A 20186-nucleotide genomic window follows, 5' to 3' on the forward strand; every position below is an offset into this window, starting at 1 on the left:
GGGAGGCGATGTGTAGGGAGTAGGGGGTCGATGGGGGGGAGGGTGGCTACCCTATAGGGGATGTATAGGTCCCTGGGCGCGTGCGGGGCCGGCGGGCGGGGGGACCCAGGAGTCCGGTGGCCTCAGGCGTCCGGGCGCCCGCGGCGCTGGAATCCGCCTCCTCCCCCCCGGCCTAATCCCGGTGACACTTTAACCAAAAGAGTCGGGTTTCGCCTTAAATAACGGGGCCGGAGGGACCCCGGGGCCGGGGGTGTCACCCCGAGGAGGGCAGGTACCAGCGGACGGGGGGGGGGGGGGGGGGGTGGGGGTGTGGGGGGACACGACGACACCCGGACACATCGGAGGGGTTGGGGACATCGGAGAGGGGTTGGGGACATTGGAGAGGGGTGGGGGACATTGTGGAGGGGACGCGGGATGGGTTGGGGACATCGTGGAGGGATTGGGGACATGAGAGAGGGGTTGGGGACATCATGGAGGGGACGTGGGATGAGTTGGGGACATCAGAGAGGGGTTGGGGACATTGTGGAGGGGACATGGGATGAGTTGGGGACATGATGGAGGGGTTGGGGACATCAGAGAGGGTTTGGAGTCCTAAAAGGGGTTGGGGACATCGTGGAGGGGTTGGGGACATCATGGAGGGGTTGGGGACATCGTGGAGGGGATGCAGGATGAGTTTGGGACATGAAAGAGGGGTTGGGGACATGAAAGAGGGGTTGAGGACATCAGAGAGTGGTTGAGAACATCCGGACCAGTTGGGCACATCATGGAGGGGTTGAGGACATTGTGGAGGGGATGTGTGGTGGGTTGGGGGACATCAGAGAGGGGACCAGGACAGGTTGGGGACCCTGAGGGGCACCGTGGGGACATGGGAGGGGTTGGGGACATCAGGACAGGTTGGGGACATTGCAGAGGGGACCTGGGATGGGTTGGGGACGTCACGGAAGGAACTTGGGATGGGTTGGGGACATCGAGGAGGGGTTGGGGACCAGGAGACACTGGGGGACACCTGAAGAGGGTACATGGGGCTGGGTTTGGGACGTTGGAGAGGGGACACGGCGTGCCCGGGGGACCAGGGGACACGGGACCAGGATGTGCTGGGGACAACAGAGAAGGGACCCTTCACCCTGGGGACGCGGGGGGGGGGTCACAGCTGGCCGGATGTCCCCGTCCCCAGGGAGCCGCGCTGAGGTGGAGCAGGGACAGGGACACGCTGGGAGGGGACAGGGACATCGGGAGGGGCTAGGGACATGCGACGCAAGTGGTGACACCAGCCTTGGTGGTCACCGTGTTCCCCCCGCTGTGTCCCTGTCCTTGCACCTGCCCCATGTCCCCGACCCACGCCACCACGGTCCTGCGTTTGCCCCACGTCCCTGTGTCCCCACATCTTGGTGTCCCCGTCTCAACGCTCCTGCTGGTGTCTGACCCATGTCCTGCGTCCCCGTGGGTGGCAATGTCCCCTGTGATGGTGTCCCCATGGGTGGTGGTACCCCTGTGGGTCATGGTGTCCCCATGGGTTATGGTGTCCCCATGGGTGGTGGTGTCCCAACGGGTGATGGTGTCCCTGTGGGTGACAGAGTTCCAATGGGTGATGGTGTCCCCATGGGTGGTGGTGTCCCAATGAGTGATGATGGTGTCCCCATGAGTGATGACATTCCCCGTGCCCTCATACCCAGTGGTGTCCCTGTGTCCGACGGTGGCCCCTACGGGTGACGGTGTCCCCGCGCCCCAGGATGCCGTTCGGGGCCGTGCTGGCGCAGGTCGGGGGGCTGGGACGCTTCCAGGTGCTGCAGACGGCGCTGCTGGCGGTGCCCATCCTGCTCATGGCCAGCCACAACCTGCTGCAGAACTTCACCGCCGCCGTCCCCCCCGCACCGCTGCCGCGTCCCCGCTGTCATCCCCGGTCCCGGTGCCACCCCAAGTGTCCCCAGTGCCACCCCTGGGTCACCCAGAGCCACCCCCGATGGCGTTTCAGCAGTCGCTGATGGCACCTTGAGGTCCTCCAACGCCATTCTGAGGTCTCCTGATGGCACCTTGGGGTCCCCTGATGGTACCTCGGGGTCCCCTGGTGCCACCCTGAGGTCCCTTGATGGCAACCTGAGGACCACCAATGGCACCCACATCTCTGGTGCCACCCACGTCACACTTGATGGCACATCGGAGACCCATGTCCAGCCTGATGCCACCTTGGGGTCCTCCAATGGCACCCTGGGGCCAGCTGGTGCCATCCTGGAGTGGTCCGATGGCACCCTGGGTCCCCACAATGCCACCCTGGGGTCCTGCCAGCGCTACGTGACCTCATCCCCCGGCAATGGCAGCGCTGGTCCCTGGCCCACCGAGCCCTGCCATGACGGCTGGGACTACGACCGCAGCATCTACGTGGCCACCATCGTCACCGAGGTAGGGATGGGGACATGGGGGAGAGGAGTGGAGGGTGGGAAGATGACAGTGTCCATGTGGCCACCAAGGTGGGGGACAGGGATAGAGCTGTACGGGGAAGATGGGGCCGTGGGGGGGATGTGGGATGGAGGTGGTGGGATGGAGGGATGGATGGTGGGGTAGATGGAGGGAAGGATGGAGGGAGGGATGGAGGGATGGACGGACAGAGAGGAGAAAAGCAAGGGACTGATGGAGGAAGGAGAGGACAGCTCATCCTCACCTCACCCCCGTCCCCGTAGTGGGACCTCGTCTGCAGCTACCGGCAGCTCCGGCAGATGGCCCAGTCCATCTACATGGCCGGGGTCCTGGTGGGCGCCCTGGTCCTGGGGGGTCTCTCGGACAGGTAACGGCAGCAGAGACACCCACTCCCCGTGCCTCAGTTTCCCCACGGGGCGTCAGACAGATCGTCACCCGGTGACACCAGTGGCACCCAGTGCCTCCCTGTTGCAGGTTTGGGCGCAAGGCCATGTTGATGTGGTCCTACCTGCAGCTGGGGGTGATGGGGACGTGCACGGCCTTTGCCCCCAACTACGCGTCCTACTGCGTCTTCCGCTTCGCCGGTGGCATGGCACTCTCCGGCTTCGGCCTCAGCATCGCCTGCCTAGGTGAGAGGATGATGAGGGACCTGGATGGGGACAACTGGCATGACGATGGATGGGGACAACCCACCGGCCATGGATGGGGACATCCCCCTCTCTACAGACATCCCTGCGGCTGTTGATGGGGACATCTCAGTGGTCCCTGATGGGGACATCACCGTGGTCACCTATGGGGCCATGTGGTGCAGATGCATGTGGACATGATGTGGAGGCCACCTTCACAAGGAGGGTCACGGGCTGGGGGGGAGGGCATGAATTCAGACGTGTCCCCATGGTCCCTTGCAGTGGTGGAGTGGATCCCCACGCCCTACCGCGCCATCACCGTGGCCATCACCGGCTTTGCCTACACCCTGGGCCAGATCCTGCTGGCTGGCGTGGCCTATGCCGTCCCCCACTGGCGCTGGCTCCAGCTCACCGTCTCCCTGCCCTTCTTCGTCTTCCTCCTCTACTCTTGGTAGGACATTTCCCTTGGGGAAGGCCATGGGGACACGTGGGGTTCTTCTTCATGCCTCAGTTTCCCCCGCCTCGTTGACTGCAGGTGGTTGGCTGAGTCCGCCCGTTGGCTGGTGCTCTCAGGGAAGGCTGAGAGGGCTGTGAAGGTCCTGCAGCGAGTGGCCAGGATTAACAAGAGAAAGGAGGAAGGGGAGAAGATCACGGTGGAGGTCTGGTGGCCCCATGGGGGGGTGTGTGTGTGGGGGGGGTGTCTTGGTTTCTCACCCCTGTCCTCCACCAACGTCTCCTGTTTTGTCCTCTCCCAGATCCTGAGGTCCAACATGAAAGAGGAGCTGGATGGTCTGAAGTCCTCCTACACCATCTCCGACCTGGTCCGGACCCCAGTTATCCGTCACATCTTCTTCTGCCTCTCCATCGTCTGGTGGGGCTGGGCTGGGGAAGAATGGTGGGGATGAGGAGGAGGAGGGTGGGGTGGGTGAGGGGGATGGAGGGATGGAGAGGTGGGTGGACAGTTGGAGGGAGGGATGGTTGGTTGGTTGGTTGGACAGAAGGTTGGATGGAAGGGTAGCTGGACAGATGGCTGGAGAGTTGGTCAGATGTATGGATGGATAAATGCAAAGATGGACAGACAACCAGCGAATCCAGCCATCCAACTGCACCACAGCCCCCTTCTCCATCTGAGATCCCTGCCCTGTCCCATGTGATGCTGACATCAAAGTCCGTGCCTCTCTCTGCCCTGCTCCAGGTTCTCCATCAGTTTCTCCTATTATGGGCTGGCCATGGACCTGCAAAACTTTGGTGTCAGCATTTACCTCATCCAGGTGATTTTTGGTGCCGTCGACTTCCCGGCCAAAGTGGTGGTGACCATCTCCCTGAGCTACATCGGCCGACGTGTGTCACTCATGGTGGCCCTCTTCTTGGCAGGGCTTGTCATCATTGCCAACATCTTTGTCTCCACAGGTGGGTGCGGTGGGGTGATGGGCATCTTCTGCACCCCTCTGTCCAGCCACCCATGTCCCCGCAACTCTGCTTTGCTCTTCACCCATCTTCTCCAGCCACTGAATGATGCACCTGCCTACCTCTCCATCCATCCATCCATCCATCACTTAACCATCTACCCTTCCCTACGTCCTGCCTTCTTTCTCCTTCCCGCCATCCCTGAGGTGGCTCCTGCCCAGACACAGAGTCCACCCCGTCCCTCTCTCTGCTTCAGAGCTGCAGACAGTGCGCACGGCGCTGGCCGTCATCGGCAAGGGTTGCCTCTCTGCTTCCTTCAACTGCGTCTTCCTCTACACCACCGAGCTCTACCCCACGCCCATCAGGTAAATCCCCCATCCCCATGACCACACAGTGGATAGGTCCCCCCACCCACAACACCCCCCCAGGGTGGTCTCTACCTCAACGTTGACCCCCCCCACCACGTCGGCAGGCAGACTGGGCTGGGCTTTGGCAGCACCATGGCCCGAGTGGGTGGCATTGTGGCACCACTGGTGAAGATGATGGATGAGTACTACCCCTTCTTGCCCCCTGCGGTCTACGGGGTGGCCCCGGTGGTGGCAGCCGTGGCAGCCGGCTTCCTCCCAGAGACCCTCAACATGCCGCTGCCCGATACCATCGAGGAGGTGGAGAGCAGGTGGGCAGGTGGCAGGAGGGGAGGGAGGAGTGGATGGAGGGATGGATGATGGGTGGATGGAGAGATTGATGGATGGTGGAGGGATGATGGAAGGCTGGATCTAGTAGTAGATGAATGGCTGGAATTTTGTGGATGGATGGATTGGTGAACAACTGGATGGATGGAGGGGTGGGGTGGTAGACAAAGGGGGTGGAGTTTTGAATGAATGATGGATGGATGATGGAGGGACAATGGAGGGATGGATGGATGAATGGCTGGAAGGCCGGACCTCAAGATGAAGGGGTTTTTGGATGGAGGGACAGATGGATGTGTTGGAGGACAAGTGGACGGGTGTGTTGGCAGGATGTGTGGTGAGTGGCTGGACAGATGGACGGACACGGTGCCAGCTGGGCTGCTTCCCGCCCTACTGCTGGCTGCTCCATCCTGCCACACCCCACAGACCCTCTTCCTCCTCCTCTTCTCTCTCCAGGGCCAAACGGAAGAAGACAGATGACCCCAAAGAGAAGATTCCCCTCCAGCTCCAGGACAAGGCCCCACCGAAAGAGGCCTGAAGGACCACAGAGTGTGGGGGGACAGCACCCTGCATCTGGCCACCAGCAACTGCCCCCCCCCGGATGTTCCCCACCCCCCCATCCGCCAGTTTTGGGGATGGGTACGATTTCACTGCTTGCCCCACAGCTGGTGACCTCCCTGTGTGGGGTGGGGGAAGTCCTCAGAGGAATAAAGCAGCTCTGGCTGGGGATGGTGTCTCGGAGTGTTATCTGAGCCCACCCAAGGTCACCTCCAATGAGATGACACCCAATAACCATGTCTGAGGTCACCTCCAATAGGACAATGCCTAAGAACCATGTCCCTGAGATCACCTCCAGTAAGATGATGCCCAAGAAGCCCCATGTTGGAAGTCACCTCCAATAAGATGATACCTCATAAGCATTTTCCTGAGGCCACCTCCAACAAGACGACGCCCAATAAACCCCCCAAACCCACCCAACTCTTCTCATGGGCGAGGGGTTCCCCCAAATCCCTGAAAAGGGGGAGGAAGGGCAAGGAACTCCCAAATCTCGTGCCCCTCCCAGCAATCCATGGGGCTGCCGCTATGATGCCCCTTCCCCGACTTCCCTCCCCCTCCTTCCCCGGCCCTTGCTCCCATTGCCAACGTGTCCCTTGGCCCCATCACCCCCCCCATCTGTCTGACCCCATAAAAAATTAACCCTCGGCTTCCCCAGGCAGAGAATGTGCTGACCCAAGCAGGGCCACCTCCGTCAGCACCTTTCGGTCCTCTTTCAACCACAAAAATCACTAAAATTTAACCCAATGGGGCTGGCAAAAGCCATGTGTTGGCTCAAGCCAAGAGAAGACTGCCCACCCCCACCCCGGGATGCCACCTGCGGCTACACCATGAGCTGGATGAAGTAGGTTGGGCCCAGATGGCCCCCTCCAAAAGTTGCCTTTTCCCCTCGAAAAAAGCAACACTGGAAAAATATTTTTAAAAATAATAATAATAAAAAAATAACATTGTTTTCTTTCTGCCCCATATTGTTCCAGTTTTGGCCCATTTTGGGGGCTGTTTTACTGCCAGAATGAGGGGCAGGGAAGTGGCTTTGGCTGCCTTTTGTGGGCAGTTGGTGGCCTCTGCCCCCGGACACCTTTGCACTGTCCTTGCTTGCACTTTTGCCTTCTCCTGCTGGGAAAAAAAAATAAAATAAATAAATAATACTTTAAAAAAAAAATCGCCAAAAAACCCTCACCACAGATGTCAAACATTAACCCAAAACAGCCATTAGCCAGGTTATATAGGAGACCATCCCTGGTACTTGTGGCGCAAGGAGATCGCAGGAGGAAAAGAAGCTTTTTTTTTTTTTTGGGGGGGGGGGTGAAATCCATCCTTTTTTCGGGTTCTGCGAGTGTGGGGTGGGCGTGCATGGCTGCAGGGCATTCCTGGGGTCTCACGGTAGCATCATGGCTTTCGCCAGCCTCCTGGAGCACGTGGGGGGCATGGGACGCTTCCAGGTGGCCTCAGTTCTCCTCCTGGCCTTTCCCATCCTCATGATGGCCAGTCACAACCTTCTGCAGAACTTCACGGCCGCCAGCAGTGACCATCACTGCCGGCTTCATTGGGAGGCCAACGCCACCGGCCTCGACCCCCAGGACTTGCTGAGGGTCTCAGTTCCCCGCGGTGAGCAGTGCCGGCGCTTCGTGACACCACAGTGGTGGCTTTTGGAGGTCAACGGCTCAGCTCCCAACAGCAGCTGGCTGGAGACAGAGCCTTGCCACGATGGTTGGACCTATGACCGCAGCATCTTCACCAGCACTATCATCACTGAGGTAGAATGGTGGCGGCAGTGGGGTGGGATTTGGGGCCAGTGACACATTTCACCCAATTCTGTGTGTGGTTCCCACCTTGAGGCACCAGCAAGGGGTCCACCGTCATCATGACGTTGAACTTCCAACTGGAGCATCTGCCCCACTCAACCCTTGGTGGAGGCACTTGATGTCGTGAGAGCTCAGGACAAGGGGGGGGGGTGTGCGTGTGTGTGGGTGTGGGTGTGGGGGTGTGTGTGAGAGAGAGAGGGAGCTGGTGACCATCAACAAGGGGGTCAAAAAGGGGCCAGATGACCCCAGGAAGGAGATTCCAACCATGGGGATGCTGGGAAGGGTAGTCAAGTCTATATTGGCACCTTCTTGATGTTTCCATTGTCTATCCATTGGCTGTTGTGTTGGATCAACCCTACCAGCCACCATGGTCAGTTTTGGGGGACAGGAAGGAGGTCAGAGGCCCCCCCCCGGCCCCTTGATCTCCATCCCAGCCCATGTCCTCGTTCCTCGGCAGTGGGACCTGGTGTGCAGCTCCCGGGGTCTGAAGCAGTTGGCCCAGTCACTCTACATGGCCGGTGTCTTGGTGGGCGGCATCGTCTTTGGGGGTCTCTCAGACAGGTGAGGGGGGGACACCCCATCCCCGTGGGCAGGTGGGGCAGCATCATGAAGGTTGTCTCACCCCCTTTTCCTCCTCAACCCCTCTTCCTCTCCTCTTCCTCCTCCTTACTGCCCAGGTTTGGCCGCCGGTCGCTGCTCACCTGGTGCTACCTTCAGATGGGCACCATGGGGACGTGCTCCTCCTTCGCCCCCACTTTCACTGTCTACTGTCTCTTCCGCTTGCTCACGGGCATGGCCTTCTCCGGCATCGTCCTCAACAGTGTCTCCCTCTGTACGTGGCCACCACCAGCCCCATCATACCGGCCCAGAGCACCCTCCTGTTCTGCTCCATGTCTCTGTGTGTCTCAGCAGCTTTGGAGTGGATGCCCACTCGCACCCGAGCGCTCGTGGGGACCTTCATGGGTTACTGCTACACCACTGGGCAGTTCCTGCTGGCTGGGATCGCCTATGCCGTCCCCGATTGGCGTTGGCTGCAGCTCACTGTGTCGCTGCCCTTCTTCTGCTTCTTCCTCTACTCGTGGTGAGGAGGAGAAGGGGGAGAAATGGAGTTGTGGGTGGAGGGATGGACGCAGGGATGGACAGATGGAGGTGTGGATGGATGGAGGGATAGTGGGATGGATGGGTAGAAGGAAATGTGGGTGCAAAGATGGATGGACGGATGAGTAGAAGGTGCAAGGATGGATGGAGGGTTGGATGGAGGGACAGAGGGGTAGATCACTGGTGACAGGATCAGATGGATGGTGGGATGATCCTTGGGATCCTGTCCCCATCTCCTCCACAGGTGGTTAACCGAGTCGGCTCGCTGGCTGGTCATGGTGGGGAAGTCCCACCAAGCTCTGAAGGAGCTCCAGAAAGTGGCCAGGATAAATGGGAAGAAAGAGGAAGGGGACAAGCTCGACATAGAAGTAAAAGGCTCTGTCTGGGTCCCCTGGGGCATCTCTGGGAGGTTTATAAGGGGTGGGGGGAAGTGACCCCACTCTCCTGGCCCTCATGTAGAGGGCCAACAGTGGGGCTCCCCTACACCCATCTTTCCAGCCCCTTTAACAACCCTTCATTGCCTCTATCTCCACCTCCTCCATCATGTCCACCTCCTCCATCATCTCCACCTCCTCCATCTCCATCCAGCCCCTTTTATAACCATCCATCCACCATTTCCATCCCTCATATCCATCCATCTGACCATCTGTCCATCCATCTGTTCATCCATCCCTCCTCCCACCCACCCTCCACCCTTCCTGCCCAGGGCTTAATCCCCACACCTCTTCCGAGCCCCATCCTGGTTCCCCTCTCTGCTCCTTCCCACCCCTGCCCTCCTCAGTGAGAAGAGGGACCGCAGCACCCTGTCCCCACCCCAGAGCCCCGCCCCCCCTCTCCCTCTAGGTCTTGAGGTCCTACATGCAGAAGGAGATGGCTTCATCCAAGAGTCACCACACGGTGCTTGACCTCGTCCGGACGCCCATCTTGCGCCGCATCTCTTGTTGTCTCTGCTTCGTGTGGTATGCCCAGCAGTGGAGGACATCAGTGGGTGGTTGTCCATCTGTCCACCCATCCCCAAACACTCACCTTACCTGGGTTCTTATTGGAAAGGGAAACTGAGTCACGGTGTAGGACTTGGTCAACAAAGGTCTCTTGACCCACATGTGCTCCAGGAAGGGACACAGATCTCCTGGCTGGATCCTACAGGCCAGGGGATGGTGTGTGCCCTCCCCCCCCCACATCTCACCCCACAACTCCCCACCCGTGACATTTGCTCCCTTTCACCTCTTCTTGGCCTAGGTTCTCCACCAGCTTCGCCTACTATGGGCTGGCCATGGATCTGCAAAACTTTGACTTCAATATCTACGTGATCCAACTCGTCTTTGGGGCTGTGGACTTCCCAGCCAAGCTGGTCTCCATCCTCACCATCACCTTCGTGGGGCGACGCTTCACCCAGTCCATTGCCCTTATCCTGGCCGGCTCGGCTATCTTGGCCAACATCTTGGTGCCACGAGGTGAGGGCTGGGGGTGGTGGCAGTGGTGTCCCCTTCATCTCCAGCTCATAAGGCATAATCCAGGAGGGCCAAAACAAGCTCAACCCATTAACACAACTCACAGGCTGAGTGATTTTTAGGTTTTTATGGGTGATTTGCCTGAAATCCTGGTGTTTGGGGTCTCCTCTCTCCATCACCCGTTGTCAACTCAACCCAATTCCAAGTAGCGACACCAAAGTGAGTCCCAGATATCTTGTCCTCACCCCCACAGACCTGCGGATGCTCCGGACCGCCCTGGCCGTCTTTGGGAAGGGTTGCTTGGCTGCGTCCTTCAACTGCGTCTTCCTCTACACGGGTGAGCTCTACCCCACCGTTATTCGGTAAGGAGTGGAGGTGGAGATTGCGGGAGGTGACGGGGTGGCCGTGACCACACAGGCTGGTCCCTCAAGGCCTCTCGGTGTCCCACAGGCAGACAGGCATGGGGTTGGCCAACACCATGGCCCGTTTGGGCAGCATTACGGCCCCTTTGGTGAAGATGGTGGGTGAGATCTTCCCTGCGTTGCCCTTCATCATCTATGGGGCAGCCCCTGTGGTGTCGGGGCTGGTGGCCATCTTCCTGCCAGAGACACGGGACATGGCACTGCCTGAGACTGTGGAGGAGGTGGAGGGCAGGTGGGATTCGAGGGACTGAAGGACAAGGGGAGGGACAGATGGATGGTGGGAAGGGACAGATGGATGGGCAGACACAGGGAGGAATGGTGGAAGAAGGTTGGACATGGAGATGGAAGGATGGATGGAAGAATGGAGGATTGGGTGTGCATGGCGATTGATGGACAGGAGTGGATGGGATTGGACAGAGATAGGTGGATGGACAGATGGATGGATAGGAAGAACAGTACAGCAATGGATGGATGAAAGGATGGGCAGATGGATGTCTATGAAGAGGGATGGATGGACGGATGGACAGGTCAATGGGGAAGGAGGGGGAACAGCAGCATGAATACTCACCTGGCCCCCCCAAAAACACCCGCACCCCATCCTCGCTCTCACCCCAGGACCAAGCCCCAGAAGGACGAAGCCCAAAATCTCCAGGTCCCACTTCAGCCCACCTAGCCCAGCAGCTCCATGGGGCCCTGCTAGTGCTGACCGCTCCAGGGGAATCCCCAAAATCTGCCCCCAGACATCAATGTACCCCACGGATGAAAGAGCAGGAGTGACCTTGGGTGGGTGCAAGCCGAGAAGAAAGGGACAACGATGACCATGGCCACCCTCTTGTCATGGCAAGGAGGGGACACTGGCATCCTCTTCTCCATAACAGTGTGTCCCCCCACCCCAAACTGCCGCTTCACAGGATGGTTTTGTTGTTGGATTTTTTTTTTTTTGGGTGTTGGAATAAAAACAATAAAAACAAAAATTGTGTGAAACACGGCCGGTGGGGAGGGCGGGAGTGGTGGTGGTGGTGGTGGTGGAGGGGGTTGTTTTCCCACGGCCACGGGGGGTCCCGCGCAAGCCTGACCGTCCCGCCCCAAAGGCAAATATGGGACCCAGTGGGGTGCTGTGGCCTCAGCATCGCGTGTCCCCCCCTCCCTCCACCCTCCCCTCTGCCTGCAGCCAGGGCTGCGAGGCAGGAAGAGTCACACTCAAGAGCTCAGGGAGGACCCAAGCATCCAACCACCCAACGCACCCTCTGCTCCAGCCAGTGAGGACCCAGGCATTCTACTTCCCCCACCCCAAGTCACCCCCCGCAAGTCTCCTGGTCGCTGCCCTGTCCTGCCTACGTTCCGCTGCCTACCACTGCCCTCCTGCCCGGGGTCCAAGGGGCTCCCAGGGATTCGGTTCAAGGCCCCTGGGAACTTTGTCCCATGAATCATCCACCATCGATGGTGAAAACAAGCTGGGGGGAGCCAGCGGGTTGGGGTCCCCAACCACATGAACCTGGGGGCTTCCTCAGCGAGGAAGAGGATGGAGAGGATGGGATGGCCCCGGGTAGCCATTGGGCATCCCTGGTTGGGGACTGCCGTGGCCGGCACTGGTATTTCTGCCCAACGGTTGTCTCCTCTGACCCATAGCAGGATCCGGTCCCAGCAGCGTCAAACGTTAACCGGGACCAGGGGGTGGCTTTAAATATGAGCAGAGACAAGGACGGGGGCAGGGACAGGGCCGTGGCCATGGGCAGCCACGGGGCTGAGGGGTGGTAGCTCCGGGGAGCGGGATTTGTTGCTGGGAGAGGTCGGAGCAACGGACAGGTGAGTGGATCGATAAAGAGATCAATGCGTTGATCAGGAGAGCGAGAGGCCAATGGAGTGGTCAAGAGAGAGATTAAAGCTCAATAGGTTGATCAATAGAGAGAAAGACTGATCAATAGAAAGATTATAGGTCAAGAGATTGATCAACAGAGAGATTAAGATCAGTACATGGGTCAATAGAAAGATTATACGCCAAAAGATTGATCAGTAATGAGATTTAAGATCAATAGAATGATCAATAGAGACCGATAGACCAGATAGATAAAGATCACTATATTGATCACTACATTATAGGTCGATAGGTTGATGAATTGAGAGAGACCAATAGCTCAATCAATAGACAGATTAAAGGTCAATAGATCAATCAATATAAAGATTATAGGCTGATAGACTGGTCAATAGAGAGATTAAGGTTGATACATTGATCAGTAGAAAGATTACAAATCAATAAATTGGTCAGTAGTTCAATAGATTGATCAACAAAGAGACAGATCGTTAGATTGATCGGTGGATCACGGTTCAAGAGATTCATCGGTAGAAAAATACAGACCAATAGATTGATCAATGAATAGATTATAGATCAGTTTATCGGTAATAGAGATACATGAACCATCGGATGGATCAATAGAGATGCTGTAGAAAAACAGATTGATCAACAGAAACATATAGACCAATAAATTAATAAAGGGAGAGATTATGGACTAATTTATGATCAGCACATTATAGATAATAGAGCTCCAAAGATCAATAATTTATCAATAGAGAAAAAGCTCACTGGATTGATTGACAGGGAGTCCTCTAGATTGATCAGTAGAGAGGGGGAGATCAATAGATTGATCTATAGACCCATAGATCGATCGACCAGCAGATAAATCAATTAAGTGATAGGGTGAGGAGTCAATAGATGGGCAGAGGGACAGGCAGATAGATCCATCAGCTGGATGATGGTTGGGATGGACAACAGAGAAATCCATTGATCCATTGATCGATTGATTCACCGAGGGGGGTGAAGGGTGGCTGGAGAAAGAGTGAGTGGGCGTGGCAGAGGGAGGGAGGGACAGAGGGACGGACAGCGGGTGGCTGGAGAGACTGAGTCGGAGACCGAGAGAGCGTCAGCGAGAGGAAGAGGAGCAAAACAGCAGGTAGGGATGGGTTGATCGTGAGGGATCGTTGGCGGGATGAAGCTATTGAAAGATTGGTAGGACAGAAGGGGGAGAGGATGGATTGATCAATTGATCGATCAATCAATAAGGCAGGGGGAGGAAGGAGGAGGAGGGAGAGCAGTGAGGGGCAGAGCTGATAGCAAGAAATAAATAATCAGTGATTGATAGATCAGAGATTGATAGACTGATAGGCAGATTGATCAATTTGATTGATAGATCGATAGATCAACAGACCCCCCAATAGATCAATAGAGACCAATAGATTGATAGCGATACTGATAGATCGATAGCGCAATTGACAGATTGATCAATTGATAAAGGCACCGACAGATCAATAGTGCAACCAACAGATCACTAGATCAACAGCAAGACTGACAGATCAGTAGATTGATGGACTGATGGACAGATCAACTGATGGACCTATAGACAGACCAATAGATCAATCAATCAATAGATCAATAGACCTATTGATAGACCAATAAATAGACTGATTGATAGATTAATAGATTCATTAGCAGATGATAGACAGAAGGTCCTTGATTCCTTCCTCAATCTGTCCCTCAGTCCCTCCCTTGACCTTTCCGTCCCTCCCTCGGTCTGGCCGTTGGTCCCTCCCTCATCCTCAGCTCTTCCTCCACCTCTCCTGGGCTTGGTCCCACCACCCCTCAGTCGTCCCCAGCCCTGTCCCTCGGCCAATCCTGATCTCGTCCCTCCACCATCCTCCAGCCCTCCCCTTGGCTGCTCCTTGGTCCTTCCTCTACTGTATCCCTTGGCCATCCCTTGGCCTGTCCCTCCAGCTGTCCCTCACCCCTTCCTCCAAACCACCACTGGGCCCTTCCTTGGCTGTTCCTCGGTCATCCCTTGGCCCATCATTGGATCCATCCATTCACTGACCGTCCAAACTACCCCTTGGCCCTTCCTCATCCACCCCTTGGATCTACCCATTAAGTGACCATCCAAACCACCCCTTGACCCATCCTTTGATCGATCCCTCACCCCTTCCTCCAAATCATCCCTTGGCCCTTCCTAGCCCATCCCTTGGCCCATCCTTCAACTTCTCCTCATCCTCCCACCCTCCAGCTGACCTGGACCTCCCCCAGCTCCATTCCTTATCCCACCATGACCTTCGTGGAGCTGCTGGCCCGCCTGGGCGGGATGGGACGTTTCCAGGTGACCTACGTGGCCGCCCTGGCCATTCCGTTGCTGATGCTGGCCAGCCACAACCTTCTGCAGAATTTTACCGCCGGTGTCCCTGAGCACCACTGCCGGCCTCGGCCTGTGGCCAATGACAGTGCCGGGGATGTGCCACTCCTCATCTCCATCCCCTCTGACGGCCACCACCGTCCCCAGCGCTGCCGACGCTATGTGGAACCCCAGTGGCACCTCCTGGAGGTCAACAGCACGGTCAACGATACGGCCAACGGGGCAGCCACTGAGCCTTGCCACGATGGCTGGACCTACCATGATGGTGTCTTTGCTCACACCATCGTTACTGAGGTGAGGGGTGTCCCACAGTCCCCCCCGGGTGGCAGAGGGGACCCAGCTTGACCCCCATGTCCTCTCCTGGTGGCAGTGGGACCTGGTGTGCGAGTCCAAGACATTGAGGCAGGTGGCCCAATCCATCTACATGGCCGGGATCCTCCTGGGCTCTGGCCTCTTTGGGGTCCTCTCCGACAAGTGCGTAGACACCCCAGAGTTGTACTGGGAGGAACTGGGAGGAAGTGGGAAGGGTATGCACAGGGATGTCCTCCCTTCCCTCTGGTCCCTGGTGTCCCAGTGTCCCCAAGTCACTCACCCCAGTATTCCCATATTCCCCGTCCCAGTGTTCCAAATGCCTTGTGTCCCCATCCCAGTGCCCCCATGTGCCTGTCCCAGAATTCCCAGCACCCCATATCCCCCTCATCCCAACACCCATGTCCCCATCCCAGTGCCCCCACCACACCACCACCCCATCCCAGTGCCCCCAGCACCCCATGTCCCCTGTCCCAGCATCTCCAGCACCCCATATCACCCATCCCAGCACCCTCAGCGCCTCGTACCCCTGTCCCATTGCCCCATATCAGCATCCCAGTGCCCCCAGTGCCCCATGTCCCCCATCCCAGTACCCCCAGCGCCGTGTCCCAGCAGGTTTGGGCGCCGGGCGCTGCTGACCTGGTGCTACCTGCAGCTGGGGGTGACGGGAGCCGGCACCGCAGCTGCCCCCACCTTCATCGTCTACTGTCTCTGCCGCTTCCTGGTGGGCCTGGCCATGGCTGGTATCTCCCTCAACTCCGCCTCCCTCTGTGAGCTGGGGACCCTGGGGACCCCCACCCCAATCCCATGGGAGGGACCCAGGCACCGACCCTACCGCCATTGACCCTCGGGAGGGACCCAGGCACCAACCCTACCACCGTTGGCCCATGGGAGGGACCCAGGCACCAACCCTACCACCGTTGACCCTCGGGAGGGACCCAGGCACCAACCCTACCGCCGTTGACCCATGGGAGGGACCCAGGCACCAACCCTACCACCGTTGACCCTTGGGAGGGACCCAGGCACCAACCCTACCACCGTTGACCCATGGGAGGGACCCAGGCACCAACCCTACCGCCGTTGACCCATGGGAGGGCCCCAAATATCCCAGTTTGGTCCTACCCCATAGGATAGACCCCCCCATCTGTGCGCTGATGGTTGCCTGCAGGCATGGAGTGGATCCCGACGGAAGCGCGCGCCGTGGTGGGCACCATCAACGGCTACTGCTACACCTTGGGGCAGTTCGTGCTGGCAGCCGTGGCCTTCGGCCTCCCTCACTGGCGCTGGCTCCAGCTCGTCGTCTCCCTCCCCTTCTTCCTCTTCTTCCTCTACTCCTGGTACGAGGAATCGAGGCACCCGGGGGAAGGGGCGGGGGCCGCCCACCCACATCCTCCTGGATTAGGGGGGCAAAAGGAGGTGGTGGTTGGGGTTTTGGGGGTCCCTAGGGTCCTCCACGGGTGGTGGGAGGTGCAGGGTGGGAACAGGGACCCCCCTCCAGACACCTGGGTCCCCCATAACTCCTCTTTGTTGTCCCCCAACCAGGCTGTTTGTGGAGTCAGCCCGGTGGCAGGTGATTTCGGGGAGACCCGACCTGGCCATCAAGGGGCTCCGCAAAGTCGCCCGTATCAACAGGAGGAAGGACGAAGGGGACAAGCTCAGCGAAGAGGTGATGGGGCTCCTCCAGATCCCCCCCAAATCCCCTTGATCTACACCCTAGACTCCCCCTCAATCATCCCAATTTCCCCAGATCTCACTAGATCCCTCAAAATCCTTCCAGAACCCCCTCATTCTCCCTTAGATCCCCCCGTTTCCCCTTGATCCCTCCTGGATACTTCTGACCTCCTCTAGATCCTCCTGATCACCTGGATGTCCACTCCAGACCTTCAGTGTCCCTCCTAGATCTCTCCCCCATCCCAATCCCTTCAGATCACTTGGATCCCTCTTGCCCGAGACCCCTCCAATCCCACCTAGATCCCCCCGGATCCCTCCAAATCACGTGGATTCTCCCCCCAGACCCTTCGTATCCCTCCAAAAATCCCTCTGATCCCACCTGGATCCCTCCCGAGATACCCCACTACCTCTTCTAGACACGGCCAACTCCCTTAGCTCCACCCAGGTCCCTGTTGTCCCTCCAAGATCCTTCCCATCCCCTGGATCCTTCCGAGATCCCTCCGAGATTTCCCCAGATCCCCCTTCTCGCAGGCGCTGCGGACGTTGATGCGCCAAGAGCCGCCGCTGCCAGGAGGGGCCTTGGCCGCCCTGGTCCGCACCCCCGGTATGAGGACAGTCTCCTGCGGAGTCGCCTTCGTCTGGCAAGTGGGGCTGGTTTGGGGTCAAACCCCCACTTTTCTGGGCAACCCCCACCTTTTGAGGGCCAAAATTCACTTTTTTTTGGTCCCTGCTTGGTCATGTCTGGTGGGTTTTGTGTTGAAACGTTGGGCTTTGGGGGCAGGTTCTCCACCAGCTTCGCCTACTATGGGTTGGCCATGGATCTGCAGGGCTTCGGAGTGGACATCTACCTGAGCCAGCTGGTTTTTGGGGCTGTGGACATCCCGGCCAAGCTGGCCTCGGTGCTGGCCATCAGCTGCGTGGGACGGCGGGTGGCCCAGGGTGGCTCCTTGGCACTCGCTGGCATCTGCATCCTCGCTAACATCATTGTGCCAATGGGTGGGCGTCGGGATGGATGGAGGACAACGGGATGGAGAGATGGAGGGCAACGGGATGGAGGACAATGGGATGGAGAGATGGAGAGATGGAGGACAGTGGGGTGGAAGAAGAGGTGGAGGGGTAGAGTGAGAAGTTGGAAGGACAGAGGGTGGAAAGATGGAGGGATGGAGGTTAGAGGATGATGGCATGGAGGGACAGAGGGTGGAAGGATGGGTGGAAATTGGAGGGATTGAGGGAAGGAGGTGGAACAGAGATGGGAGAGGTGCGGGATGTTGGGGGGGCAGCAATGAAGGTTGAAGGATGGAGGGATGAAGGGTCATTTGGGGGTGGAGGAAGAGGTTGGAGGGAAGGACCATTGGTGTGACATTGAGGAGTGTTGGGGGTTGAAGGCACGAGACCTCCCCTTGCTGTCCCCAGAACTGCAGATGCTGCGCATGGCCTTCGCAGTGATTGGGAAGGGTTCATTGGCCGCCTCCTTCAACTGTGCCTACATCTTCTCCGGAGAGCTCTTCCCCACCGTCATCAGGTGGGTGGTTGTCACCCACAGGGGTTGCTGGCCCCCTCCCTCCATCCATCCACTCATCGAGTCCATCCATCAAACCCACCCACCCATTGGCCCATCCATCAACCAGCCCACCCATCCACCCAAACACTCATCCATCCCCGTAAACATCAGTCCATGCACCAACCAACCAACCCATCCATCCGTCCATCCCTCAACCTCTCCATCCATCCATCAACCCCTCCATCCAACCACTATCAACTCTTCCATCCATCAACCCAACCCCTCCATCCACCTCTTCATCCATTGCTCAAGCTCTCCATCCAACCAGCTCTCCATCCATCCCTTAACCACTCCATCCATCCAACCACCACCAACCCCTCCTGTCCACCAACTCCTCTATCCATCCACCCACCCTCCTTCCCTGGCACAGGCAGACGGGGATGGGCCTGGGGGGCACCATGGCCCGCGTTGGGAGCATGGTGGCCCCGCTGGTGCGCATGGCAGCTGACGTGACCCCAGTGCTGCCCCTCATCATCTACGGGGCTGCCCCCATCATCTCAGCCATCGCCACCTGCTTCCTGCCCGAGACTCGCAACGTGCCCCTGCCCGAGACCGTCAAGGACGTTGAGAGACGGTGAGGGGCACCCCAGTGAGGTGGCCTTGGCCACACCGAGGGACCCCGGCCCCACCAGATCCCCTTTTTCTCCATGATGCTCTCATGGTGGGCACAAGGAGGGGGAAATCCCTGTATTAGGGCAGAATTTCTTGGGAGGAACCCAGAAGGTTTTGGGGTGAGAAGGGATGAAGGTTTTGGGGAGAAAGGTTGAAGGTTTGGGGTTTGGGAAGGAACGAAGGTTTTGGGGGAAAAAGGTTGAAGGTTTTGGGGGAGAAACATTGAAGGTTTCGGGGGTGGGAAGGGACGAACGTTTTGGGGAGAAACCCTGAAAGTTTTCGGGTTGGGAAGTGTCCTGGTTTCAGTGGCTAAACCACGACAGGAAGGGACGAAGGCTTTGGGGGAGAAATGAAGGTTTGGGGGTTTCTCTTCCCCGGGCATGGCCACAGAGCAGGTCACCTCAAGGACGAGGAGGTCACTGTCCCCCTGAGTACCACCAAGACCAAGGACGGTGTCTGAAGGGGGGAAGAGGACGGCCATCGGAGACACCTGGGTCCTGCTGGGCCAGGGGACAGGGTGACAGGTGTCCCCACCCCACGGTCGATACCCCCCACCTGGGTGCTATTTATTTAACCCCAATAAAACCTTATCGCAACGTCGGGTGTTCGATATCAACCGCTGCCTGACCAGGGAACTGGGCATCCGGGGGTCCCCGTGACCACCCCCCAGGGAACCCAGGCATTTGGGGACCCCCATCCCCCCCTAAACGAGACTAACGAGGATTAACGTCCCCTATACGTTACCCAGACGCCCGGGTCCTGGCTCTCGAGTTCCGGCCTTTGCCCCAATTCGGGTGATTTAGCTGCAAAGTAAATCTGCAAAGGGATTAATTCTCACGTCAAGTCGGGGCCGGTGGGTGGCAAAACCCCCCTAATGGGGAGGATTTTACCCCAAAATAACCCCCCGGGGTAGCACAACCTCAATAGCAGCCCTCAGGGAAGCCACATCCAAGTACCTAAATTGGGTTGATTTACCCCAAAGAACAAAGCAGCACAACCCCACTATCAGCCCTCAGAGAAGCCACATCCAAGCCCTAAATATCTGGTTTTTTACCCCAAACCCAGGTACCCCAACGTACCAGTGCCCCAAACCCCCCAATCCCTCCATTTTTTCCCCAAAACGCCCTCATTTCCACACCACTGCATTTTTTTTATCCATTTTTATTATGAAAACAAGCCGTTTTGGTGTCACTTTTTTTTTTTTTTTTTTTAATCCGGATAAGACACAACCGTGAAGCTTTGCTGAGGGGAAATTGGGGTAAAACCCACCCATTTAGGGACATTTCATTGTCCCGCCCCCCCATCAGGGCGCTAAAATGGGCGAAACCCACCCATTTTTAACGCAAACGCTATCATTTCCACCCGAATCACGCTCAAGGAGGGGGAGGAGAGAAAC

At 57.9% G+C, this 20186-nt stretch overlaps 3 protein-coding genes across 5 annotated transcripts; all 3 read left to right on the top strand.

Moving 5' to 3' along the window:
* The first annotated feature begins 1631 nt into the window (after window positions 1-1631).
* Window positions 1632-5860, top strand: LOC104634636 (solute carrier family 22 member 6-A-like). Its single transcript, XM_010301204.2, is given in 11 exon segments — window positions 1632-1862; window positions 1864-2397; window positions 2676-2779; window positions 2887-3041; window positions 3321-3489; window positions 3574-3697; window positions 3794-3909; window positions 4234-4448; window positions 4702-4810; window positions 4918-5121; window positions 5591-5860. Coding segments are annotated over 11 exon segments (1944 nt in total). The 5' UTR covers window positions 1632-1730; the 3' UTR covers window positions 5673-5860.
* A 1047-nt stretch (window positions 5861-6907) lies between these two features.
* On the top strand, window positions 6908-11439 carry LOC104635978 (solute carrier family 22 member 6-A-like). Of its 3 annotated transcripts, none has more exons than XM_010302995.2 (10): window positions 6908-7446; window positions 7952-8055; window positions 8172-8326; window positions 8407-8575; window positions 8837-8960; window positions 9436-9551; window positions 9832-10046; window positions 10297-10405; window positions 10494-10697; window positions 11081-11439. In XM_010302995.2, the coding sequence occupies exons 1-10, from the start codon at window positions 7081-7083 to the stop codon at window positions 11136-11138; spliced, it is 1620 nt and encodes a 539-aa protein (XP_010301297.2). In that variant the 5' UTR covers window positions 6908-7080; the 3' UTR covers window positions 11139-11439. The 3 variants fall into 3 exon arrangements, with proteins under 3 accessions (XP_010301297.2, XP_075597564.1, XP_075597565.1); XM_075741449.1 differs by having other exon boundaries at window positions 6952-7446; window positions 8404-8575; XM_075741450.1 differs by lacking the exon at window positions 10494-10697 and having other exon boundaries at window positions 6952-7446; window positions 8404-8575; window positions 10297-10380.
* Window positions 11440-12170: 731 nt separating this feature from the next.
* LOC104635977 (solute carrier family 22 member 6-like) lies at window positions 12171-19386 on the top strand. The gene is made up of 11 exons (XM_075741473.1): window positions 12171-12271; window positions 14515-14931; window positions 15008-15111; window positions 15562-15716; window positions 16115-16283; window positions 16489-16612; window positions 17149-17258; window positions 17399-17613; window positions 18031-18139; window positions 18549-18752; window positions 19181-19386. The coding sequence occupies exons 2-11, from the start codon at window positions 14554-14556 to the stop codon at window positions 19248-19250; spliced, it is 1638 nt and encodes a 545-aa protein (XP_075597588.1). The 5' UTR covers window positions 12171-12271; window positions 14515-14553; the 3' UTR covers window positions 19251-19386.
* The last annotated feature ends 800 nt before the right edge of the window (window positions 19387-20186 follow it).

The sequence above is a fragment of the Balearica regulorum genome, unplaced genomic scaffold (assembly GCF_011004875.1).
Source record: "Balearica regulorum gibbericeps isolate bBalReg1 unplaced genomic scaffold, bBalReg1.pri S41, whole genome shotgun sequence".
In the NCBI taxonomy this organism is placed as follows: Eukaryota; Metazoa; Chordata; class Aves; order Gruiformes; family Gruidae; genus Balearica; species Balearica regulorum.